The 27,639-nt window shown below is 33.7% G+C and overlaps 3 protein-coding genes across 3 annotated transcripts in view; all 3 read right to left on the bottom strand.

Moving 5' to 3' along the window:
- The window catches only part of LOC129908217 (uncharacterized), an 80,918-nt gene that overhangs the window by 16,965 nt on the left and 36,314 nt on the right, over positions 1 to 27,639 (bottom strand). The window lies entirely within an intron of this gene.
- Positions 763 to 3,877, bottom strand: LOC129909760 (mucin-22-like). Its single transcript, XM_055986832.1, has 2 exons — positions 3,766 to 3,877; positions 763 to 3,713 (listed from the first exon to the last, which is right to left on the bottom strand). The coding sequence occupies exons 1-2, from the start codon at positions 3,875 to 3,877 to the stop codon at positions 763 to 765; spliced, it is 3,063 nt and encodes a 1,020-aa protein (XP_055842807.1).
- Positions 6,741 to 7,650, bottom strand: LOC129908211 (glutamic acid-rich protein-like). Its single transcript, XM_055984571.1, has 2 exons — positions 7,521 to 7,650; positions 6,741 to 7,461 (listed from the first exon to the last, which is right to left on the bottom strand). The coding sequence occupies exons 1-2, from the start codon at positions 7,525 to 7,527 to the stop codon at positions 6,788 to 6,790; spliced, it is 681 nt and encodes a 226-aa protein (XP_055840546.1). The 5' UTR covers positions 7,528 to 7,650; the 3' UTR covers positions 6,741 to 6,787.

The raw sequence follows: 27,639 nt of genomic DNA, 5'->3' as shown, positions 1-27,639 counted from the left end.
GCCATATAACTAAAGATCCAATGATTAATTTGCTAGGAAACTTATATATTTGGCGAAAATTGCATATCATTAAGGGTTGTCATGATGTGTAATTAAAATATTCTTAGTAGCCAGGACCTTGCCAAGAGTTCGAAAATAAATTTTCTTCAATTTGTCCAGTTTTTCAGAGAAGATAACAAAACTTAAATTGTCACTGACTGCAAATAAATCCTCTTTAAAAACACTCACACAGTTCCACACGCTCTGATGCAGAAGGCTTCTAAATTTAATCTTTTGAATCATTTTTTTTTTCTTTGGTGAGAAGAAGGTTAAAGTTTATTTAAACACTTTTCCTTACTCGAGCTGCTGCGAAATCTGATTGAATAAAGAGCTCCGCTATAATACCACCATCTTTGCAAGAGATAACTGTAAGTGGGATCTTTTAAAGTGGAATGCATGAATGGACACATGACAGGGAACAAAGACCACACACGAAGATATTTTTAGATTTTACACAGTAACGGAACGGAGTTTTTAGTAGAGAAAATGGGGCCCGTTTTTGAGATTGTTGATTTGCCGGAGGCTGGAAATATTGAAAAAAACATTAATGTTTTCTTAGAATTTTATTATTTTGGAATACTTTCGATTTCAGACCCAAAAATTCACTTAAAAATAAACTTGAAACCTTTACTTTACAGGCCAATCCCAGATTTAGCTTTGTTTTACCCTTGCCTTTATGTTATCACAATGAATTAATCAATTACATGCTCTAGGACAAGAAGTTTATTTTCCCTTAAAAACATAAGATCCTTGTCGATGATCTTCTGTAAAAGTTTCAGGACGAAATGGTTGTCTACTTATCGCTGAAGATGAGAATAGCTTTGGGAATAAAATATACATTATAGTTGGAACCAAGATTGATAGAATTTTCTCTTCTGTGTCGGAGATATTACTTTCAGATTCTTCTATTCCATCTGTTTCATCTACCGCAAGTTCATTTTCCTCAAAGTGTTTTCTTGGAGAACTAGCTGCTTTGACAAGTGATTTAAAAAATTTCTGAGTCGCACTAATTTCCTTAGAAGATTTTGAAATTCCAGATACATCGACAGTAAATCCTTCAAACGTTTTGATTTGAATCGATGGTTTTTTACTTTCGTTTTCCACTTCCTTAGAATTTTTATCAAAAGATGATGGAAGTGTCTTCGCTGTCGAACTTGTGAACGGAAAAAAATTAAAAGGCCTTGATTTATCGGTTGAAATTTTTTCTACATTCTCACCTTTCTCAAAGCCATCTTGGATTGAAGTTTTTGAAGAGGAAGATGTTGTTGTCATCAGTAGTTCTGTAGGTTTTAAAGTGGTAATACTAATATCAGAATCTGTAAACGTTTGAGGTTCTTCAACAATACTGATTTCAGTAGTTTTTTCTTCAATCCAATTTTCATTAACATCTTCTAAGGCTGTTGTATAAGGAGAGATTGTTGTAAAAGTTACTTCGGCTGTCACACGTGTTGTATTATTGTCGCCAGGTGTTGTTGAAGTAATGGGTTCTTCTAGTGCACTGCTTTCAGTTGTGCTCTCTTCTTTTGTATCTTCACCAACACTTCCTTTGGTTGTGTTGCTGGTGAAAGCAGGTATTTTTGTGAAAGTTTTTTTAGTAGTGACAAGTGTTGTATTATTGTCGCCAGGTGTTGTGGACGTAAATGGTTCTTTAAGTGAACTTCTATCAGTTGTGCTCCCCTCATTCTCACCTGCAGCAACATTTCCTTCGTTTTTATTGTTTGTATAAGAAAATTTTGTATTGAAAGATGCTTCAGTAGTCACAAGTGTTGTGTTATTGTTGCCAGATGTTGTGGACGTAAAAAGTTCTTGAAGTGCACTGCTTTCAGTTGTGGTCTCTTCATTTTCACCTTCACCAACACTTTCTTCGGTTGTGTTGATGGTGGGAGGATGTGTTGTAGTGAAAGTGGCTTCTGTAGTTACACGTGTTGTGTTATTGTCACCTGAGGTTGTGGACGTAAAAGGTTCCTCAAGTGCACTGCTTTCAGTTGTTGTCTCTCCATTTTCACCATCACCAACACTTCCTTCGGTAGTGTTGATGACGGAAGGATGTGTTGTTGTGAAAGATTCTTCGGTAGTTACAGGCGTTAAGTTATTGTCGCCTGGTGTTGTTGACGTAAAAGGTTCCTCAAGTGCACTGCTTGCAGTTGTTGTCTCTGCATTTTCACCTTCACTAACACGTCCTTCAGTTTTGTTGATGGTGGAAGGATGTGTTGTAGTCTCTTCATTTTCACCTTCACCAACACTTTCTTCGGTTGTGTTGATGGTGGGAGGATGTGTTGTAGTGAAAGTGGCTTCTGTAGTTACACGTGTTGTGTTATTGTCACCTGAGGTTGTGGACGTAAAAGGTTCCTCAAGTGCACTGCTTGCAGTTGTTGTCTCTGCATTTTCACCTTCACTAACACGTCCTTCAGTTTTGTTGATGGTGGAAGGATGTGTTGTAGTGAAAGTGGCTTCTGTAGTTACATGTGTTGTGTTATTGTCACCAGGTGTTGTGGACATAAAAGGTTCTTCAAGTGCACTGCTTTCATTTGTGTTCTCTGCATTTTCACCTTCACCAACACTTTCTTCGGTTGTGTTGATGGTGGAAGAATGTGTTGTAGTGAAAGTTGCTTCGGTAGTTACACGTGATGTGTTACTGTCACCAGGTGTTGTGGACGTAAAATGTTCTTCAAGTGCACTGCTTTCAGTTGTGGTCTCTTCATTTTCACCTTCGGTAGTTACACGTATTGTGTTATTGTCACCAATTGTTGTGGACGTAAAAGGTTCTTCAAGTGCACTGCTTTCAGTTTTGGTTTCTTCATTTTCACCTTCACCAACACTTTCCTCGGTTGTGTTGATGGTGGAAGAATGTGTTGTAGTGAAAGTTGCTTCGGTAGTTACACGTGTTGTGTTATTGTCACCTGAGATTGTGGACGTAAAAGGTTCTTCAAGTGCACTGCTTTCAGTTGTGCTCTCTGCTTTTATTCCATCACCAACACTTCCTTCGGTTGTGTTGATGGTGGAAGGATGTGTTGTAGTGAAAGTTTCTTCTGTAGTTACATGTGTTGTGTTATTGTCGCCAGGTGTTGTGGACGTAAAAGGTTCTTCAAGTGCACTGCTTTCAGTTGTGGTTTCTTCATTTTCACCTTCACCAACACTTTCTTCGGTTGTGTTGATGGTGGAAGAATGTGTTGTAGTGAAAGTTGCTTCGGTTGTCACACGTGTTGTGTTATTGTGACCAGGTGTTGTGGACGTAAAATGTTCTTCAAGTGCACTGCTTTCAGTTGTGGTCTCTTCATTTTCACCTTCGTTAGTTACACGTGTTGTGTTATTGTCACTAGGTGTTGTGGACGTAAAAGGTTCTTCAAGTGCACTGCTTTCAGTTGTGGTTTCTTCATTTTCACCTTCACCAACACTTTCTTCGGGTGTGTTGATGGTGGAAGGATGTGTTGTTGTGAAAGTTGCTTCGGTAGTTACACGTGTTGTGTTATTGTCGCCAGGTGTTCTTGAAGTGAAAGGTCCTTCAAGTGCACTGCTCTCGGTAGTGCTCTCTTCATTCTCAATTTCACCAACATTTCCTTCGGTTGTAGTGTTCGTAGAAGAAAACGTTACGAAAGTTTCTTCTGTCGTCTCAAATATCGAACTGCTTTTAGTTGTTTTCTCGCTCTTATATTGAAATCCTTCGGTGATAATGTCTGTGACGGTTCACGTTTTGGAAAATTTTTTCTGAATATCATAATTTCTTACCATTATCACTTCCGATATTTGAGTTTTCTTCAGTTTGAATTCCTGTTATGTTAGGCTTTTCTAATGGGCTTAGAGTTGTACTCCTTTCACCAGAATCTGTTGGTATATTCATGTCTTTTATAGCTACGAGTTAATAATGTTGTACTTACTTTTATTTACTTCGTCATTCACAGCTAATAAAAATGTTAACCCCAATGTCAAAACATAAACTAAAAATTAAGATACAAAATATTTGTTATGTGTTTAAAAATGTTACAATATCTAAGTAAGCTACCAACATTTCATGTTGAAACGTCTTTATTTGCTGAATTTTCTTTCGAAACTAGATATTTTAATTGGATAACAAATATGCGTTACTTCTGTATCGAATGCATGTTATACTAATTGATTGCATTGCTTATAATGAGTATTGCGTCAAATATTATTTTTTTCTTAAATAAATTGCTAACTTCAATTTGCATGCTAAATTTGTTAAGTAACTTCTTCACACGAGTAGTCTTATGAACGAAAATATTTTAACGAAATTAAGATAGAAATATCATTTTTTCAATTTTGATGCCAGCAGGTACACAAATCATATTTTATTCCGGAAGCAGAAATTTCATTAATTTGTAAAATGCGTTAATACAAAAAAACAGGCTCTATCAAGCATACAAAATCGAGGAGCACACTTTAAATAATTTGTGTAACTAGGTCTTAAATAAAAACTAACATAAAATACAAAAATAAATTTTTAATCTCTATCCACTTTTGACTAAAGCCAAAAAAAAAACATTTTATTAAGATTTTACCTGGTGCAAGTTTTCCTAAATTTCATAAAATCTATGAGTTTTCTGGCAAACTTGTACCAAATTTTTTCGATGAGAATAACTTTTTAAAACAGTATGTTTAATAGGGTGGGTCAAAAAATCGAAATTCTTTTTTTTTGAATTGGTACTCCGAAAAATCGGTTGCTAGACCCCTCTAGAATATACACACCAAATATGAGCTCTTTATATTAATGGGAAGCTCCTCCGCTTTTCAATTTTCCATTTTTACATCAAGCTTCTACTAAAAAAAAATAGTTTTTTTATTAATTGACTTTTTAGCAAATTTCTTTTCATATTCTTGTAGGAAATTGAACGCTCTACAAAAAAGGCCTTATACACTTTTTTCGTTTATCTAACCGTTGAATAGATATTTGAGGTCCAAAAATCGAAAAAATCTTTAAAAAATCGTTTTTTGTTCTTAATTTTGTAACAAATTGAAAAATTATAATGATCAAAAGCGCAAGACATATTCTTGTTGGAAATTGATTGCTCCACAAAAAAGGTCTTAATAACTTTTTTCATTAATCTAACCATTCTAAAGATATTCGAGGTCAAAGTTTAAAAAAAATATAAAAAAATTTTATATTTTTAAAAAATTTCTAATTCACTGAAACTTCATTATTTTCAAATTAGCAAGATATATTCTTGTAGGGGCTTAAACGTTCTACAAAAAATTCCTTGGAATGAAATTGATTGCTTTAACCGTTTAGAAGATATTCGTATCCAAACCAATGCTCACTGGTTTCAATAGTTTTCTTATGACCCGTATGCATTGCGATTTGGATACGAATATCTTCTAAACGGTTAAAGCAATCAATTTGATTCCAAGGAATTTTTTGTAGATCGTTTAAGCCCCTACAAGAATATATCTTGCTAATTTGAAAATAACGAAGTTTCAGTGAATTAGAAATTTTTTAAAAATATAAAATGTTTTTATATTTTTTTTTAACTTTGACCTCGAATATCTTTAGAATGGTTAGATTAATGAAAAAAGTTATTAAGGCCTTTTTTGTGGATCAATCAATTTCCAACAAGAATATGTCTTGCGCGTTTGATCATTATAATTTTTCAATTTGTTACAAAATTAAGAACAAAAAACGAATTTTTAAAGATTTTCTCGATTTTTGGACCTCAAATATCTATTCAACGGTTAGATAAACGAAAAAAGTGTATAAGGCCTTTTTTGTAGAGCGTTCAATTTCCTACAAGAATATGAAAAGAAATTTGCTAAGAAGTCAATTAATAAAAAAATTATTTTTTTTTAGTAGAAGCTTGATGTAAAAATGGAAAATTGCAAAGCGGAGGACCTTCCCATTAATATAAAGAGCTCATATTTGGTGTTTATATTCTAGAGGGGTCTAGCAATCGATTTTTCGGAGTACCAATTCAAAAAAAAGAATTTCGATTTTTTTGACCCACCCTAATGTTTAATACACATTTATCGGAGAAAATTGGCCCCAAAGTCAAAAATTATCATGGGCAAGAAAAAATGAATACCTTTAAAAATTAATATCTGACCAATTAAAAAAGATATTAACATTTTTTAAATGCAATTCCAAAGAATAGCATTTTTTCTAAATTTTCTTTGAGGCACTAATGATGTTTCTAACATACGTATTAACGGCGAAATTAACATTAACATGAGTAAAGGCATACAAAAATGAGCGTTTTCTTAAAAGATCGCTAAAAGGTATCAATTTTGCAAATAGAGAGTTACCTACTGTAGAACAATTTTTTTCTTAGAATATACCCAAGATTCATTACCCAAAATGCCCTTATCCCATTCCGGGACACCCTGTATTATGATAATTTTTAATAATGCCTTGTATTTTAATAGTGTAAATAAAGACCTTTTTATACATACATCGGAACCGTTTGATATCTCAAGACCTCCAGGATAATGAAATTGGTACCAACCCTGAATCCATCCTTACTTGGCATAGTTTTTGCTATTTTCAAAAACATTGACCGTTTGATATCTCTTAAACTGATATTTAAAGGAATGGTGTGGAAAGTTGTTAGGAGTTTGAAAACCTCTACATCGACCGAGAAATGGTATCTTTGAAATGGTAGGTATAACTTTAAAACAAAGAGTTCTCGATTTTGAAGCATCTTTCTGCCAACTAATTCTAACTTATGTTAATGCTTTGATATACAACACAAAAATTAAGAATTTGGATTCATCAAAATTTATTTGAATTTAAAAATTTTGTTCAAACAGAACCCAACAATTTTGGATTGACAAAGTTCTGAATATACACAGCTAGACGATGTGCTCGTCCTTCACAAGCCTCACACTCCTCTTCTTCTTCTTCTTCTTCTTCCTCCTCTTCTTCATCATCATCTTCATCATCATCATCTCCTTCACCCTCAATTTCTTCTGCAATTTCCTCTGCGATTTCCTCCTGAAGTTGTTCTTTTAATTTTTCAGCAATCACATCTTCAAGTGCTTCTTCAATTTCGTCATCGATTTCCACTTCATCAACAAGATCACCATTCTGATCGGCAAAAATAACAATAGTTTTTGGAGGTGATGTTAGATCTGACAATTGACCTTTTGTTATCAACTTGGTGATCGATGAGCTTCCATCTTCATGAAAATCTGTTTTAGTAATGATGAAGTAGGGTGGAACAGGAGTTTCAGGTTCTTCTTCCACCTCAGGCTCCTCGGGCTCTTCAGAATCTTCACTTTCGGCTTCAGCTTCTTCCACAGCGTCTTCTACAGCATCTTCTACAGCTTCCTCTACTGCGTCTTGTACAGCTTCCTCTACAGCTTCTTGTATAGCTTGGGCTTCTGCTTTTTTAATTATGACTTCTTGACAAGGATCACAATAAAAGCATCTGGCAGTTGAGGTCATGACAAAAAATAAACCCAAAACAATAAGATCTAAAAAGGAAAAAAAACTAAATTAAATCAGCTACAAAATATTATTTGAGGTTACCAACATTTCATTTTGAAAGTTTTTTTTGTGTTGTTTTTGGTAGAAGCAACTATTGTTTAGCTAAGAGGTGAAGTACCAATTGAATGATTTTACTAAATTCTGCGCTGCATAAATACTTTATGCGAACTTGAAAAGTTAACAGCTGTGACGATACAAAACATTAAAATAAAATTTCTTCAAATTTGCATGACTAATTTCATTAACATTTTGAAATTGTTATTTCTTACAACAAGCAAAATGATATTTTCAATTAGTTAATTGCAAACCACCTTAGAAACGGAATTATGTAAGTCAAGAAACCTTTTAGCGCCGCCAATCAACTTCACCTTATCTTAACTAAACGCATGGTAACAATAGTGGATGTTAAGGAAGTTGTTCTAAAAGTTAACGAAACTTAATTTAAAACGATTTTTTCGTCTCTCAGATTTTTGTAGCTTTAGTTCTCAATAGAACTTTTAAAAGATTAAAATATCAAGGTTAAAATCGGGAAATCAAAAACAAGGGTTTACGAGTGCCATCTACTGTGGCGTACATTAATGACCGATTTACCGGTAAAGATAAAGAATATTACCACGACCCGAGATTTAAAGAAAACCGCATGAAATTAATTCCTCGGTGGGCACGAGAAATTGGCCTTTCTTGGTTGTCAAAAATATCCAATTCCCCAGGTCAAAAGTATACCGATACAACCTCTAAATTCTGAATCCCGAAAACCCATAATCCCGAAAAATAAAAATCCGAACACTCAAGATCCAAAAAATTAAAAAAATCCGAAATTCCAAAACTCCCAGAAATTGGTTTATTAAATTTTTTGGTATTTCGATTTTTGGATTTTGAGTTTTAAGGAATTTGGGTTTTCAGGATTTTAGATTTTCGGGATTTTAGGTTTTTGGAATTATTGCTTTTCGGGATTCTGAATTACACCCAGGCCAAAAAGAAGACCTGCACAGCTTCAAAATTCAGAATCTAGAAGACTCAAAATCTCGAAAATTTAAAATCTCGAAAACTCAAATCCCGAAAACACCCATAATCCCGAAAATCCTATAATTCTTAGAAATTTGCTTATAAATTTTTAGTGGATTTTGATTTTGTGATTTTAAGTTTTAAAGAATTTGCTTTTTAGGATTGTGAGTTTTTTGCGATTCTAAATTTTCAGGATTCTGGATTTTTGTGATTTTGGTCCCAATGCCAAAAAGAGACCGATACAGCTCTGAAATTCTGAACCCCGAAAAGATAGAATCCCGAAAACCCAAAATCACAGAAATTTGTTTATAATTGCCAGAATGTTTATAATTTTTTCGGGATTCCAATTTTCAGTTTTAAAGATTTTGGGTTTTCGGGATTTTGAGTTCTCGGAATTTAAGTTTTCGGAATTCTCACCTAAGCCCAGGATACCTATAGGATTCGCAGAAGAAATCATGTCCACAGAATAAAACTGCATCAAAAAGGACAACACCAGTCCAATCAAACGAAGAATGATACCGCAAGTTCTAGACTAAAAATATAACCACTTAAATCTTCTTAAAAATTAAAATTCATTAAATTCCACTCCCATTCGGTGTTTTCCAAATTTAATGAGCAATAAAACTGATTATACACTTGAAATAAATGCCCTTGATGTGTCTACTGTCTACTTGCCAAGCACAAGTCTCTATTTTCCTTACAGATGCAATAACTTATTCATTTGTCTTAGTGCTTTTCCCAAAACAACCGGAAAATCCAATTGTTAAGTCGATTTTCATTTTATCAGAGTGGTTTTCCAAATGAACGTTGCACAATATCAAAACAACAACAACTTGAATAACAACAGCAAGAATAAAACCAACAACTTCTGTTAACCCGGTTTATTGGCTTACATCAGTGCAAAAGCATCTTAAATAAGATTTTCCAGCATCGGTTGCCTTGAAAAGTGATGGTTTTTATTGAATTAGCAACACCGTTGTACCCATACCGATGCCAAACAAATATGGATAAGGATATCTACAGCTAGCTCCTTGCTCTGTTTAAACCCAATTCCGATTTGAACTCCATTTTACTTATTTAATCGATAGGTATACCAACCATCATCATGTGTGGTAGTACGTATAAGTTTTCTATTGTCAGAGGGTAGAAACAAGGACATTGTTGGATTGGATGGACTTTCTTCTTTACCCTAGAGTCTAATGGTGATGATGATTTAAAAAGGATGATGATGATGATAATTATGATGACGGCTTTGGGGGAGAAAGAAAGTTTAACTTATTCGGTTTCTTATATGAGTATAACTTTTTTCCATGAAAACGTGCTTATTTTTAAATTCTTCTAAATGTCAGAAAAGTTGAAAGAAGTTTCAGCACTTTTAGAAGAATGAGATTATGTCAAAACTAATTTTATCTTTACTAACGGTTATATATTAGATTTTAAATTTTGCATTGATGCTTAAAGCCCTTATAAACCTACAAGGGAAAATAGAAGAAAGACTGAGATCACATTAGTGACTTTGATATAGCTATCTCCCAATTTCATAATTTATTTTTTTTGCTGTATTTTGTGTTTTGTTGTGTTGTGTTGTGTTGTTTAGTGTTGTGTTGTTTTGTGTTGTGTTGTGTTGTGTTGTGTTGTGTTGTGTTGTGTTGTGTTGTGTTGTGTTGTGTTGTGTTGTGTTGTGTTGTGTTGTGTTGTGTTGTGTTGTGTTGTGTTGTGTTGTGTTGTGTTGTGTTGTGTTGTGTTGTGTTGTGTTATGATGTGTTGTGTTTATAGCCTTGGTAGCTAAAGTCTTCTTCAATGATAATGTTAAAGCTGTCAAATGATGTCAAATGACAGCGTGTCGCCTTGTCTAATCCATTTATTTTCTCTTTGAATACAAGTATGTATCTTTTATTTTACGGAGTAGAAATAAGTAGTACCTACTTGATTATTGTCATTAAATAAAAGTATCAAAGGATAATGCAAAATTTACATATTTGATATTTTCTCAGAAAAATATTTAAACTTCTATCAGTTCCACGTGAATATCTTATCCGTTGATAGAATAAAGCAGCAGGTACTCAATCTTCAATCTCACAAAAACATGATGGGAAAAGAAAAATCAAAATTCTAAGAAAAAATCACGCACGATTCCAAGAAAAAATTCTCTCTCAAGACTTTCCACTCCTTATTTTAAATAAAATCACAAAAACAGAATGAGAAAAAAAAGTTAAAATTCCTTTTCTGCAAAAGTTCTACACCAAAGAATTGTTGTGTTTCTAAATTATTAATTTGATCCCCAGCTGTTGCATGCGAAATCCACAAATTTATATCCGCAGATTTATATGTTTGAATATTGTTTCACAACCTTTCTTTTCCTTTTGTGATTTCAAAAAAAAAAAAAAAAAGGAATGTGTTGAATGTGTGTTTAAGGCTTAAAGCAGATGTGACATGACTTCTTTACCCCCAAACCTATATAACATCTCCCTCTCCTCAAGACCCACAAAAAATGTATATTACCAACCACAAAATACTGGTATACACGCACCGATTGAATGAATGTCATACCTTCTAGAGATGATTGCAGATTAAGGACATTTTGTGACAGTGGGGGGTTTGTGTTAATATATCAAATCCAATCATAAACTTCTTTTGCTACCACGTGTCACTACATGAAGCCTTCCCCTACCAAGCCACCAGAACTCCCGACAAGCAAACACAGAAAATGAAGAAGAAAACAACCAAGTTGAATGTTGACTTGACTGCAAGCTAAAAAGACTTAACGACATTCCATAAATAGAACATGAATCACACACAAAACCGGAAACAACAATCTTCCGGAGAACGGAAAGATGTCTCGAAAGAACGTCAGTCAGTAGAAGTAGGTTCCTACCAGTTCCCCCAGAGGGCCTCAATGACGACACGAAGAACTGGGGGTAACGCAGAGGCAAGGAGAAAGAAAGCTATGAAATAAATAAAAATGCATTTCCTCCCCACAGGCGTCGCTGTCATCGGTCGGTGTGTATTGTTGTTCATAATGATGGCGACAATAATACCGTTAAAATGGTACAAAGCAAAAGTGCCATTTTATGAGCCATGACAAACATGAATGATGTTTTAATATGTTTACATGAAAGAAAGAGAGAGAAATAGAGCGAGAGGGAGAAACAAAGCGAACGCCTTAAAACCCTTGCTTTACTGGACAAGTTCAATGCAAAAACTACTTGAATTGAATTCCACGTTTTAATTAGCGTTAATTGGGAAGAGCCCTCGAGGACTTAAAAGAAGAGAGTCCTGACACGGGCACGTCCCGAAATGCATCCGAGTGTTGTACATTCTTTTAATTAAAATCTTGAAAATAAAGCCGCAAAAGTTTTTCCAGTGGCTGAAGTGGATGGATTCAGCTTCGAGTTTCAACTTCAACACAACTGTGGCTGTACAACTGCGAGAGAGAGAGTCCTGTTAAGTGGTTAAAGTTTTAATTTTGTGGTGTAGCTGTGAATAAGAGTTTTTTTTTTATATATTCACGTTGGAAGACTGAACATTGGGTGCCTTATGGTATTCCCAACAGGTCCTGTTTGGATTAAAGGCTTTAACTGTAACTGCTTCAAGACTATATATAAACCAGACAAGATGAACATTATGATGCAAATGAATTGGTCCTTTGGTGTAATTTGCAGAGTCTTCTGATGTGTCTGTGCACACAAAAGAAGGATGCACCCAGACAGATGAGATTTTACATGAAGCATAGTAAAAGCAGATGATGCACTCTAAGCTTGGGTGTTTCCATTTAATTGAATCGATAAGAGAATCATGTTTCCTGATAGCCAGCCCATCAGTTGGCAGGTTTTCACAAAACCTAAAGCCATGTATGAATATAAAGCAAAAAAGAGAGAGAGGTGACAGACCATGAGATGGAGAATAATATCAAAGTGCAATCGAGAGTGTACAACACTGTACGGCACGTAGATATCCTTAGAATGTATTTAAATGGAAGGTTAAAGAGATCATATGGACATTTCAATTATATAAATTAATTGAACACAATAACTTGATACTTAATGGCCATTATCTTTATCTGATATCATGATACAGAAAGAGAGAAACGATGATGTGGGTTGAAATGGAATTTACAAACAATTAATATGTTCGATGGATTTGTAAATATACAAATTTATTTGCAGATTTTAATTACAAAAGGTTGCTGGTTTACTTAATTGTTAAATGTTCACATCGATGGGACTTAAAATAAACATATGTAGGCTTAAATATACAAATTAGCTTTATAATGTTATCGCTAGAGGTCTGTGTTCGAATCCCAACCTCCACCACCTAAACAATTTTTTCAGAGCTACAGCTTGCTTCGAGGAAACGAAAAAGCCTGCAAGAGTATCATCGTCAAAAAGAGCATCTCCTCATATTCACATTAAACCGAAATTAAATTTAACAGAATTTAAGCGGATTCCACTTATTTTAAGCGGAATTCCTATTGTTTTAAGGTGGTGGGATTTAAAGTGGGTATCATCTTATTTTAAGGTGCTCTTTTTTTCGTGTAAGGTCTATGGAAAAAAAAGTCGGAAAATAAAATGAAAATAATGTCAGAAAATAAGTATATTCCGTCTAAATTTCCAATGCCAATAATTTTATTTTTTATTTTATTTCTCGCCAATATTACTGTCATTTACGGAAAAATCGATCTTAAATATCGTTTTTTGTTTTTCAATTTTTCTTAATATATTTTCTAAAAATAAAAGGGTTTAATCTAAATGACTGCATTCCAAACTTTTCAAAGACCAAACATTTTGTCGGTAACTTTTTTGATTGAAAAATAGGCTATTTTTTTCAAATTAAATTCGTCAAAAATCCAAAAATTAGATTTTTGCTCAAAAAACATATAAAAAAGATAAAAAATATAACAAAGCAATTCATAAGAAGGTTTTGTTAAAATCCATTATTTTTGTAAAACGGCCATTCCAAATTAACGGAGAAGACATATTGACCTTATTTCCAGTTTATCTAGTTAGAGAAGCAATATTTTTTCTTGAAACTTGGTATGGTAGGTGTTAAGGGCTCATGATAAAGTTGATATTCTAGAAGTTTCACGAAAAACTAATTTAACTTAGCGAAATTATTCACAGATAAAGCGGGTAACGGAGAAGACGCGTACAAATCTTGTCCGTTACCGTCTATGTCTGTTAATAAATTTAGCTATTTTAAATTCGTTTTTCTTGAAACTTCTAGAACTTCAACTTTATAATGAGCCCTTTAGACCTACCAAGTTTCAAGAAAAAAGATTGCTTCTTCAACGAGATAAACTGGATAATAAGCGTTTTAATTATAGCACTTCTCCTTGGATGCAGGCGGCCAACAGAGGAAAATGAATTAAATGAATACTTTATATGGGCTAGCGCCAAACTATAAGCGAAGTCTCTAAAATGTTATAAAGCAATTATAACTGTCACAAATTGTAGGATTGGAGGCAGACTCAGGCAGAATGTCTTGAGTTATTTATTGCATCAAGGCTAAATTGACATTAAACAAGAAAAAAAAAAACGATTCCTCCCAACTAACAAATATGCTCTTACATAATTAGCTTTACAGAAGCAATAAAAACATATTTAAAGCCTTATAGGAGCAAAATTGTTAGTCGGACACCAAAGACAGTTTCTTCGAGATCCTTGCAATTTCTATAATGGTGATTGCGACCAACCAACCAACTCCGCCCAAAAATAGACTGAACCATTTATTGCAGAGATCAGAAATAAATCTCAACCTTTTGAAAGGTTCCTTAATAACTCTTATTTATCGCCATTTTCAATAAAGGTCATAAAATAACCTTTATTTTAAAAAAAGAAAAATTTCGGTCAAGGTATGAGAGAAACCTTTATTTTGTATTTTTTTTTTCATGTTTCGGTCAACCAGTGAGATTTATGGCTGAGAGAAAAAAATAAATCTCATCTGCAAATTTATCAATTCCCAGAGACATGGGAGTGGTGCCATATGAAAGCTTATATTCTCAGCTACCCGATAGTGGTATAATTGGGTTTTTGGATTTTTTTTTTTTCAAAATTCAGAGAAAATCGCGTTTGAAAGTTGGGGCAATTTTTTTTTTCGAAAAATCCCCGAATCTTTGAACGCTCCTGGAAGCTAAACCGCTTGAGAGCAATTTTTGGGAGTGATGCCAAATGACAGGGTTGGGAGTTGTACCCAAATGTAGGTTAGAGTCCCTGCTACATTTTGGCATCAACAAATTTTTTTCATTTTTTTTTTTCAAAATTCCGAGAGCCGTTATTATTGATGCGGGTACTAGTATGTGAAGTAACGTATACATGCGGGTACTCGTTTTGTCGTTACTTTTACAGCCCTACTTACCAGTAGACCATGCTCGAATATTAAAGATGAGTGGAAAATAGGGAGCTAATTGGAACCTCACATTAAAATGCAATGTTTTTTTTTTTTAATGCGTTACAAACATTGCATATGTGCAGGATAAAAAACTTTGCATACTTACAGGTGAAAAACATTGCATACTTTAAAGATAATAACATTGCCTACTTAAAAGAACCTCTTGGAGTAGGTCTTATAGAGGCCTTCTGTCACTTGAAAATACGAGGCTTCCTTAGAACGGTTCAAAAAGGTCTTTATAAGGCCTTCTTTAACTACAATTTACAAGGCTTCCTTTAAACACTTCTAGGTAGTCTTAAGGAGACCTCCTTTCTTTCCAAAATGGTTGACTTGCGTAATCAAGAACTAAACTAAACCTATACAAACTATAGCTTGTTGAATCGAAAAAAATGGACCTTATGCAAGCCAAATTGTAACTTGGGCTTTTTTGTTTGCTTAGATATTATTTTTTAAAGGCTGTTATTTTTTCTTGCTCTAGATAATTTTTGACTTTGAGGCCAATTTTCTTCGAGAAATGTGTGGTAATCATAATGTTTTAATAATAATTTATTCTCATCAAAGCAATGATAAACATAAAAATTACGTAAAAGTTTACCAGAAAACTAATATATTTTAAGATACATGGTAAAACCTGAACCAGATAAAGCCTTAAAAAAATGTCGTTTTTGCTTTAGTCTTAAAAAGCTAAGGATACAAAATCGTTTTTGTTGTTTAAAAAAATTATTATTTACAATGCAGTTACAAAAAATATTTAAAGTATCCTCTTTGATTTCGATTTACAACCTTTTTTTTCGGGATCGGGATTTTATTGCGAATACTAAGCCTGTTTGGAGAGGTAAGTGCCGGTGAGATCCATTTATGTTGCCAGATCCATTTCTTTATCGTCAAACAGACTCCTTTCTTGTCTTTCAAAAGTTCATCCATGCTCCGAATAGATGAAAAATAAATGTTTATCTCTTTTCGACAACTTAATCCACCCGAAATTAGCAAAGCAACATTCAATAAAACGATATTGGATCCCCACATTGGGCGCCAGCTGTTACTATACACTTTAACGGTCAGTCAGAAGTCAGTGATAAAAGGGTGATGAAGATAGAAAGTCACATTTTGATTTATCCCACAGATATCAGCTTTTTTCTGTTTTAAAATAAATCACACCACAAGCTTTACAAATCTCAATGTTTGTTCCTATCAAATATCAAACTTTAAGATCTATGTTCATACGACTGTTCATTGCTGTAAGATGACAAATGATGGTCAATAGCACGTTTTGCACGTAATCTCTGCACGTGATACTCTTCGGCAAACCGCAAAAGTAACAAAATATATATCCCCGAAGCAGATGTTGTACATCACTCTGCGTCTGCACAAATACACACAAGCATCAAAACATGCCCACACAACGGATAAACCATATTACTCCTTGTTCCGCTGTCACATTACGGAGATTTAATAGCCAAAATCATGCAATAATAATCCCCTTTTGTTGTCCTTTCAAAGTGGTGTTCTGCAAAGAGAAAGAGAAAGAGAGAGAGAGTGCTTTTGCTGTGATACCCTGATAGCAACAATATATATTGCACTGGCCACTTGGGCACGAAACTTTTCTCTCATCACGCAATAATTAATATCCAGACCACCAGCAGCAAGAGCTGGAACAGAGTGTAGAACACTCTGAAAACTCTCTAGAGCTCTCTACAAATTTTATGACCAGGTCATTTTGTAGCGGGTCTATTGGATCTTTTATCTTTGTTGGTGAAAATTGCTCATTCTAATCTCATATTCCATTCATTAGCTCATTCTAATAGCTGATTTTGCTATAGTTTCCGGTTAAAAAAAAAGAAAGGAAAAAATGGGCAACGTTCTTTTTAGAAAAAAAAAAAGATGAATAAATTAAACCCGTTTGCCGCCGCCGCACAGTGTGGCCAATCACGAATCTAGCTGGACAAAATTAATAACTCGCGTTAAATCGACTTTTTTTGTAAACAGTTTTAAACAAATGAATGTGAATAGATAAAATTCTATAAAAAAGAAAGATTTTTTAAAAAGAAATCTATAATTTCTGCAAAAAGTGGGTCAAAATAGTGATGAAGAAAATGCATTTTTATAGTATTTGAACTCATGTTTCCATAAACATATTCTATATTTGGATATACTTCATAATTTTAAAAAACGCTTGAAAAATCTCAATAAATAAAAACTCTATTGCTATTTACGAAAAAAGAGAGGCAGAATAATTAGTTTTTATTAAGAAATAGAACTTTTACACACGTTTTTGAGAGGTGACATACATGATTTATTTTCTCAATATCATGCTTTAAATTAAAATTTTAGCAATGATTTTAATTAAATATGTTTCACAATTATACAAAATGGCATCACCTTTAAAAATATCTGCAGATAATTTAAAAAAGTAACTCCTTTTTGTGCAATGCAAACTTGAAACATAAGGGCCTATTAAAAACAGCTGTGTTTATATTACCTTCGATGTTTTTCAAGCTAATAATTCTATAAATTTCTTCGTGACCCTATTTCTGGCCTTTTACACTTGCTTGCTTTTTGCATTGAACTTATTTAAGATGTTCCGACAGAAAAGCATCATTCATAAATGATAATGCCTCATAAGTTGAAAATTCCAGTGGTTTAGTGGTTCCAGAGGATCAAAACTTAATCTTTTATACATTTTGAGCCTTCACTCAAAGAAAATTTCGATAAATCCTTTACGGTTTTATTGGAATATGCTTTTTCAAATTTGCGGAGAGCGATTCTACTGATTTTAACTATTTCCTAATGGATAGGTGCACTTAGGAGACTTTTAACCTTCCGTTTGTTATATATTTCCCGTTTTTTAATTTTTAAAAATTCTTTTCTACTTTTGTTTCACTATCTACTGTTTTTGTTTATTTAGTTACCACATAATATTGGTCAAGTAAAATGAAATTCATGTTTATAGAGCGGTCCAATGTGTCTTCCACCTTTTTTTGTCTTTTTTTCGGTTAATTTGAAGCACAAAACTTTTATATATGTTTTTAATTTTTGTTTATCGTCAAAAATGTTCCAAAGATGATACCTGCTCATTAAAAGATCAAAAAAACTGTCTTTTCGATCTTATTTGGCAGTTTTGACACATTTTTTGAAAATTTGTTTTTTTGAAAATCTTGACTTCATTTTGAAAAGTGAAAAAAGTTGTATGGCGGTCGAGAAAACGCGAGACATGCAACTAGCTAATTTTAATGACAACACTCCACAAAACATTAATTAATTAATTTCAGACCGGAAAAATGCGGAAAAATTAACTTTACCTCTATTTGAAAAACAAAGATATTTTTTTTTGCTCTTCCTAGCCTTCTTACAGAACTTATTTTTTTTTAAATAGTTGCAATGGTAATTAATAAATAAAAATTATAATACTTTACCTCCAAATGTAGATTAACAACAAAAAAAAACAATTACAACAAAAAAAGTACCACAGCGTTTTTAATCGGCAACCAAACTCAAGCCAAAAATAGAATACTTTGTATTATCTCCATCCAACTGTTGACAAGAACCAACTTTCAAGCTTAGCTTACGCTAATCCGAGATGAAAACAAAAAAAACGTGTGTGTACACAAGTACACGCGACTGAAGTTTTACTTCTCACTTTTTTTTTTGCAAAACTACAAATTTTATTTCTAATAACATTCATTAATTTCTAATAACATAGGGTAGAGTTGCCTATTTTCTGCCGTCTCCAGTTTCCGGCCACCTTTCGAAAAATCGTTATAACTAGTGATTTCGAAGGCGTTTATTCCAAATTTTCCCTCGTATGCTGTTCTAACAAATAAGAAAACAGCATAAGAACAAAATTTTGGAATAAACCCTATGAAATCCCTAGCTATAACGATTCTCCAAAAGGTGGCCGGAAACTGGAGACGGCCGAAAATAGGCAACTCTACCCTACCTAATAAGTTCAGGAATCAGGACTAATGATATTGCAATAGAAAACAATACCATTCTGATTAAAGAAAGCCGACTAGGCTCTTCAAAAATTTCATATCTTATTTCACATAATTATGTAGATTAAAAAAGAATCGATTTTTTGTTCAGTACAACAGACTTCGCGAATTATTTACGACAAGTAAAACGCAATGAGATCGATTTTAATTCGATTTTAGAAGAAGTTTGTGTATGGGCAATTCCATGGTAACTCACGTTACATTCACAAAAATTTCCAACACATAAATAATTTTTTTTTTCAATTTTAATGTAAATTGATACGAAATTACTATCCATGAATGGAGCATAACTATTACTTTCATAATTCACTAAAAAAATTGTCTTTATTTTTAACATTTACTTGGGAAAAATAAAAGTTTGATGGTAACTCACGTTACAAAAATCGGACACGAATTTTAAGGGTCCGACAGTATGAAGTTTTTATGTGAAATTAAGTATCTTAATTTGTTTTCAATGAAGATTCGATACATACAAAATTACAAGCTTTTAATATGAGTGACAAAACCAAACATTTTTTCAATATTTCAAGGAAAAATTTTTAAATATTTAGGTAACTCACGTTACATTATTTTGGTAACTCATGTTACCTGCGATTTGTGGTTCCAAAAGTAAAAAAAAGATGCATTTTCACTCAAGTTTTGTTTTAATCGAATAGTGTGTAACGAAGCTTGCTTAAATGTTAACTTATTTTAGCACTCACGAGGGGATATTGTCATCGTCACTATTAGACTCATCAAATTTTCAGTTTGCTTGTTTTTCCGTCATTTTCATGTAAAATTCTTCTGTTGCTGGCAAGCTTATGCTATAAAAATGCTTTACTGGTTGAACAGAATGAAAATTCGCTTGTAGCAAAGAAAAACGTCGTGGTACAAGATGTCAAATAAATTCGCTCAAAATGTAGAAAAGATGAACAGAATTATGTGGCGTACAAAAATGTCAATTGCCTTGAAAAAAAATAATTTTAACTGAGTAACCACATTAGAAACGTCAAAAGTCATTCCGCTTGTAGCTTGAAGTAAAAGTCGACTCGACTTGTACCACAGCGAATTTCCTTGCCACAGCCACAGCTACGTATTCTGGCACCAATATACTAATTTCATACTTTTTAACTTTGACAGCGACACAAGACACAAGCCACAGACACACATTCTGGTCTACCAGTTAAGATTATTAAACTCCCTGAATTTTTATGTTGCTATTTATAAATAGTAATTTTCTAATAAAAAAAGTAAAAATGACTGCATAATTTGTTCAAAATTCGTGTCCACTTTTTCATGGAATTACCCGTATGGCTTTTCATTCTTGCAGGGAAGCTGCCTATGTAATCAATTTATATTGAAGGTTTTGAGTGAACAACAACAACTTGTGTGTACTTTCAAATAAACTACAAGAAACAAGAATCTTATGTCAAAATTCAAATAAAAAAAAACACTACTGGAAAAGTCAAAATGACATTTTCCTATAGCGTAGATAACTCAGCAGCTACATGTGCATTATTTTTGTGTGCATTATTGTGCCTGTTCACACGTGAAGAACGTCTAGGGTTATCATACGTGAAGAATTACTTCTGCGTATTTTGTTTTTCATTTTATGTTTAAAGAAAAATATAAAAATGGTTTTGAAACCAAATTTATGTTTTTTGCATCTTTGTTTAAAATTTTGTCACAAAATGACTTTGTAAATTTGCACTTTTCTCTTTTGGCAAATAGTAGTAATGGAATGACGACACCAGAAAGAGATGCGTACCTACGGGAACGGGTAGTTGTATGAAAAAATTCCAAACCAGAAAGTCAAAGTTCACGTGTGGAAAAGTTTCTCATGCATGTAAACGGCGGTCGTCGCCGTTCCAGCTTGGAATTTTTCCACACGTGAACGTTGACGTAAATCACCGGTTTGGAATTTTTTTTCATACAATTTCCCGTGTGGAACTGTTCCGGCTTGGAATTTTTCCCTACCGTAGTGCCACCGTATTCACTTTTTCGATTTTGGTTTACAGCTGTGGTGAGTTAAAAAATTTATTTTTCCGAAAAAATCTTAAAAAATTGGGTGATTTGCCTACGGCCTCTAATGGCCCTATTCTGGCAAACCTCACAAGTTATGAGGACCTCACAAGGTGAGCTGATTTTGATTTTGTGAGGTTTTCGCGTCACAAAAACTTTCGAATTTGTGATCTGCTCTGAAGGAGGTCACAACTCACAAGTTGGATTTTTGCTAGTAAGAAGTTTGTGAGAAATAAATTCTTACAAAATCGAGTTATGATCACCTTGTGAGGTTTTTGTGACTTGTGAGGTTTGCCAGAATAGGGGGGTAAATCACTTGATTTACCATACAAATATAAAGGCTTGGCCACACCGGAGGGTACATGCGGTAGCGGTACGGGTATTTGTATGAACAAAATTCCAAACTGACACATCAACGTTCAGATGTGGAATTTCTTTCATACAAATACCCGTACCGCTACCGCATGTACCCTTCGGTGTGGCCAAGCCTTAAAGGCTTGGCCACACTGGAGGGTATGCGGTAGCGGTACGGGTAGCGGTGAGGGTACTTGTATGAAAAAATTTCCAAACTGACACATCAACGTTCAGGTGTGGAATTTTTTTAGTACAAATATCGTTACAGCTATACCGCATACCCTCCGGTGTGGCCAAGCCTTTAAATCTCCCCAAAACAAGATTTAGGCCGTTTTTGAATTGGGTTAAATACTTAACCTCTGTTAAATTTTTGACACTATTGTGGTGAATAAAAATGTTAAGTTGTTAAAAATTTAATGGGCTCTGGGACCAGGTTAAATTTTGTTGGCAGATGTTTTTTTTTTTATTGAAAAGGAGTAGTATCATGGTAGAAAGAGGCAGAGAAAAATATTAAACAATAAGCTATACAACTGAAAATTTTTTTATTCACCTCAATAGTGTCAAAAATTTAACAGAGGTTAAATATTTAACCCAATTCACACACGGCCTTATAATCGAAATCGAAAATGAGGAAATCAAACATACCCAAACACACAGATTTTGATGTGCTGAACGCACTCATTTTCTTTTTTGACAACTTATGAAAAAAATGTCATAATAGGGGGGTTCACATTGACCAACTTACCGGACAGACTAGCTGCCATTTGGTCTGATCGGATAGTATTTTGATAATGGGAACACACATCCGACGGCCACCCAACTAACTATTTCGATGTTATAACGATGGTGAGAAGCTTCTCGTCATGACTAATTTCACACCTAAAAGACTCATATAACCCTGTTTATGATCAAAAAGGCCCCCTTTTTCACTCCTATTAAACTTATGAGAAGTGCAATGAAATACTCCTGTAAAGTTTCTCATCAGTAGCCGAAAGTGGTATTCGATCCTATAAGTGTGGGAAGAAGTACACTGTAAGACTACTGTAAAGTTTGTCATCAACAAACGCAAGTGGAGGAGAAATAAAAGGTGAGTGAGGATATAAAAGGAGTGGAAATAAAACGAGGAGAAATAAAAAGAAATTAAATTGTGTTGCATTTATGTTGATTTTTATTTAAGTATTAATTTATTTTTATAAAGTTTATCTGAGGAGCTAGGCCCAACTAGCACAACAGCTTCTATAAATTGAGATCTCTACTACTAATACTACTTTTTATACAGCTTGTATTGAGCTTACTTCAGAATTTAATTTCTTATAGAAGTTCGAACTTGTTTAACAACTTCTAATAAGTTGTTTAAATACTGTTAAAGAAACTTAAACGAAAAAAAAAAATTGTTGTCGGAAAAGCCTGCTTAATGAATTTATACAAGCTTTACAGAAATTACCAAGTTTAGTAATTAATTTTTGGTTTTGATATTGAATAATCTAGCTCGGACACTTTTTGGTTTTGACATTGAATAACTTAGCTCAGACATTTTTTTTTGACATTTCTGATATTTGAACTGATTAAGTTTTTGATTTCATTAATGAATATAGTAGGATGGCCGAAAGTAAAAAAGAATTCTTTTTTGTTTTTGTAGTTGTTTTTTTTTTTAATTTCGATAAGACATGTATTAAAGAGCTATACAAGTTCTTCCGAAGCTATCTGTCAAATCTCACAGCTTCGGTAAAGCTTCATTTAAACTTCTTAAAGAGTTTCAAACTTGTATAACGTTCTCCTTTTTCCATGCCCAACAACCTTACTAAAGTTTAAAAGAAGCTGAAATGTAGCTCTTGTAATATCTTAACCGAAGCTGAAATTTTAGTTGGGTATTGTGTAACAAAAAATAAAGTATCTTGGCACTACTGTTTTCATCGAGATAATAGTAAAATCTGGATAATGATCTGGATTTTTCAAATATTTATACAATTAAAGTTGTTGTTGTTGTTTTTAATGCGTAAATTGTCTTGATTTCAAATGTCTCGATTTCGTTTTTTTGAGCAAAACTCTATATAGAAAAACAAAAAAGCACACCAAATAGCACAAACTTAAACAAATTTTGAATTCATTTAAAAAATAAAGAAATATCTAATTGTTAAATATAATTGAGAAAATTGAACGAAATTATCATCTTTAAATTGTTTGCATTTCCGATTTACAATTGTAGAGATAAAATTTAGTAAAGCGCGATTTGTATACTGGACTTTTGGCCAGAAATTCACTTTCTACCGTGTGAACATTAATTATTATAATGTGCGCAATAATTATGCCCATGTAGCTGCTAAGTTATTTAAGATTGGTACTTGTAATAGAGCTAGGTGGCGCTACTTGCTAATCCTTTTGACAGTTCTTGTCAAAAAGTAAATTTTCACAGTCCACCGCCGGAAAAGAAGTAAAAACTTCAAAAACAAAACATGAATTACAGTTACCCATTGTATTGAGAAGCTCAACTCATGATTTAAAATCATGTGGCTAAACTTTTTTTTTCTATTTTGTCCAGTCAGATTGGCGAATTACCACACTGTGCGCCGGTCTCTATAAAATGTGAATTCATTTAATCCTGATTACAAAAATGAGTTCGTGTGGTTTTTGGAGGGCTCATCGCCTGCGTGAGATTAAAAGAATATAATGAGAATAAAAGACGAATGTTTTGTATCGGATGTAAAGCGATTAAATATTCAAGGGATTTATTGTTACAACAACACTTTTTGCCAAGAGGGGAAGGACAGGGAAAGAAGTGAAATTAATATCAAACAAGAGACATTGTTACGACAAATGAATGTCATCCTCGGAACCTTTGGAATGGATATACGGAGAACTTATTTATAGTTTGGTCTTGTTTTGGCTTTGGCTATAATATCAGGGATTAAACGAGCAAAGTTGAGCTCACTATGCTGTGTGTGGGTGGCATGAGCATTAATGAATAAAGGTCATTTCACATGTTTTTCTTAATTTGATTTTTTGAATAGTTGTCACATAGAGGGAACAGCTATTTTTACTTTTTTTGGTTGTTGCTTGACACGAAAATTAGTTTTTGGTAAAAGTTTTTTGAATAGCAAAGTTGTTCATATTTGAAATGAGGAAACTGTGGTTTTTTCGCAATTGCATACATTTGTTTGAAGTGAAACTCAAAATTTTAAGAGTTAAGTGAGGGTTAACAAAGTTGGATGTATTTTTGGAATCAGTTCAACATTTTGTTTTATGTAAAGAATTTGAAAAGCACTAAGTGGTGCAATGTTATTTAATTTTTGTATTTTAAAATATTTATAAATTTTTGAAGTTATACTTCTTATGGGAGGGTGGGTATGAAAATTTACTTTTTGACAAGAATGTCAAAGGGATTATGACGCGATCGCCCTGGGTAGCAGGGCTGTCGTTTCACCTTTAGAGTAGGCAGTACTTTAGTATTTAAAAATGCAGTACGCCGCAGTACGACAAACATAAAACACACAACACGTTGCAAGTTACATGTTTCATGTGGCAAGTTGCATGTGGCAAGTTGTATGTGGCAAGTTGCATGTGGCAAGTTGTATGTGGCAAGTTGCGTGTGGCAAGTTGCATGTGGCAAGCTGCATGTGGCAAGTTGCATGCGGCAAGTTGCGTGTGGCAAGTTGCATGTGGCAAGTTGCATGTGGCAAGTTGCATGTGGTAATTTCCATGTGGCAAGTTGCAAGGGTTGCAAACAGCTCACATTTCAGCTCAGCTCAAATTTGAGCTAGGTACCATAGCTTAGCTCATTTGAGCTGAGCTGAAACTGAGCGCCCCGACTTCCAACGCCTATATCTCGGAATTTTGAAGAAAATGAAAAAAAAATTTTAGACGCCAAAAGGTAGCGGGGACTCTAACCTACATTTGGGTACAACTCCCATCCCTGTAGGTCCACGCGTTCTCAAACCGGGAGAATTTAAAAGTAAAAAAAAAAAATAGGCACGATTCTGAAAAAATAGGCATGATGTGGCGGTTTAACATGGAAGGCGATTTTTTAAAAATCTGACAATGTGCAAAGCGTAGGCCCATGACACAAGCTATCATTTGGCATCACTCCCAAAAATTGCTCTCAAGCGGTTTAGCTTCCAGGAGCGTTCAAAGATTCAGGGATTTTTCGAAATAAAATTTACCCCAACTTTCAAACGCGATTTTCTCGGAATTTTGAAAAAAATCGAAAAACCGGATTATACCACTATCGGGTAGCTGAGAATATAAGCTTTCATATGGCACCACTCCCATGTCTCTAGATCAAAGCGTTCCAACGCCTATATCGCGGAATTTTGAAGAAAATTTTTGATGCCAAAAAGTAGCGGGGACTCTAACCTACATTTGGGTACAACTCCCATCCCTGTAGGTCCACGCGTTCTCAAACCGGGAGAATTTAAAAGTAAAAAAAAAAATAGGCACGATTCTGAAAAAATAGGCATGATGTGGCGGTTTAACATGGAAGGCGATTTTTTAAAAATCTGACAATGTGCAAAGCGTAGGCCCATGGCACAAGCTATCATTTGGCATCACTCCCAAAAATTGCTCTCAAGCGGTTTAGCTTCCAGGAGCGTTCAAAGATTCGGGGATTTTTCGAAAAAAAATTTTATCCCAACTTTCAACAATGTGCAAAGCGTAGGCCCATGGCACAAGCTATCATTTGGCATCACTCCCAAAAATTGCTCTCAAGCGGTTTAGCTTCCAGGAGCGTTCAAAGATTCGGGGATTTTTCGAAAAAAAATTTTACCCCAACTTTCAAACGCGATTTTCTCGGAATTTTGAAAAAAGTCGAAAAACCGGATTGTACCGAAATTTTTTTTTATGATAAAAAAAGAAATATTTTACTAAAAAAATAGAAATATATTTACTATTAAAAAAACCAAGAGAAAAGATCACGAAAAATTATCTGTTTTATTTATAAAAATATCCATGTGTTAAAATAATTCCATTAATAACTAGAACCAAACATCTTAAGCTATGGTGTTTTATAAAAGTTTAAAATATCTTCATATTTCATTATACTTTCCAAATAAAAATCAATGTATCCTCTCACCCATCACAGCTATAAGATCACTTTACCTTAGCTCACCCAACAGCTCAGCTCAACCATCAGCTCAGCTCACTTTCAGCTCAGCTCAAATGAGCTGAGCTATGGTACATAGCTCAAAAGTGAGCTAGCTCAAAATTTAAGCTGAGCTGTGAGCTGAGCTCAGCTCACTTTTGAGCTTTGTAGCAACCCTGCAAGTTCCATATTACAACATAAGTAAATTTTACAGAATAAATTGAAAACAACATGGACACAAGGAGGATGAAAGAATTAATTTATTGTTCACTTGATAAAAATGTAAAAAAACGAAGTGTGGATTAATTAATTTAATAATAGAAATTAAAAATATCAAATGAAATTCATTTATATATACATACTGAATGAGAAGTATAACTTCAGTCGCGTGTACATGTGTACACAAATTTTTTTTTTTTTTTTGTGCTGGTATTTCAGTAATTATAAAATCTGGGTGGGAGAGATAAATATTGTTGGTGTTGGTGTTGTTGTTGTTGTTGTTGTTATTGTTGTTGTTGTTGTTGTTGTTGTTGTTGTTGTTGTTGTTGTTGTTGTTGTTGTTGTTGTTGTTGTTGTTGTTGTTGTTGTTGTTGTTGTTGTTGTTGTTGTTGTTGTTGTTGTTGTTGTTGTTGTTGTTGTTGTTGTTGTTGTTGTTGTTGTTGTTGTTGTTGTTGTTGTTGTTGTTGTTGTTGGTGGTGGTGTTGGTGGTGTTGGTGGTGTTGTTGTTGTTGTTGTTGTTGTTGTTGTTGTTGTTGTTGTTGTTGTTGTTGTTGTTGTTGTTGTTGTTGTTGTTGTTGTTGTTGTTGTTGTTGTTGTTGTTGTTGTTGTTGTTGTTGTTGTTGTTGTTGTTGTTGTTGTTGTTGTTGTTGTTGTTGTTGTTGTTGTTGTTGTTGTTGTTGTTGTTGTTGTTGTTGTTGTTGTTGTTGTTGTTGTTGTTGTTGTTGTTGTTGTTGTTGTTGTTGTTGTTGTTGTTGTTGTTGTTGTTGTTGTTGTTGGTGTTGTTGTTGGTGTTGTTGTTGTTGTTGTTGTTGTTTTTGTTGTTGTTGTTGGTGTTGTTGTTGGTGTTGTAACAGAAGTACTTTCGTTAAGAAGTGCTGCAATAAAATTGAAAATCAACGGCAAAATTGCCAGAGTTTTTCTTTGGTTTTTATTATATTTTCATATTTTCCATACGCCCCACAACACCGATATTTAAAACATTTTTTTTTTTTTTGGCTTAATTTTACATTTCACTTTTTTATAACATGCATGCATGCCGGCCAACTTTACTCCAAAATTTTCAATACTTTGATTTATTAATGTGTATTGATTTAAAACTCCTGTTTAAGGGTAAATGAATATTTAATGCATCA

This window comes from Episyrphus balteatus, chromosome 2, assembly GCF_945859705.1.
Source record: "Episyrphus balteatus chromosome 2, idEpiBalt1.1, whole genome shotgun sequence".
Taxonomy (NCBI): domain Eukaryota; kingdom Metazoa; phylum Arthropoda; class Insecta; order Diptera; family Syrphidae; genus Episyrphus; species Episyrphus balteatus.
This window is presented reverse-complemented; position numbering and strand designations above follow the sequence as displayed.

Excerpts from the sequence above, each read along its gene's own strand:
- LOC129909760 (XM_055986832.1), bottom strand. The coding sequence starts at position 3,877 with ATGAATATACCAACAGATTCTGGTGAAAGGAGTACAACTCTAAGCCCA. Across the intron at positions 3,714-3,765 it reads AAATATCGGAAGTGATAATG|ACATTATCACCGAAGGATTT; the intron begins GTAAGAAATTAT and ends GAACCGTCACAG.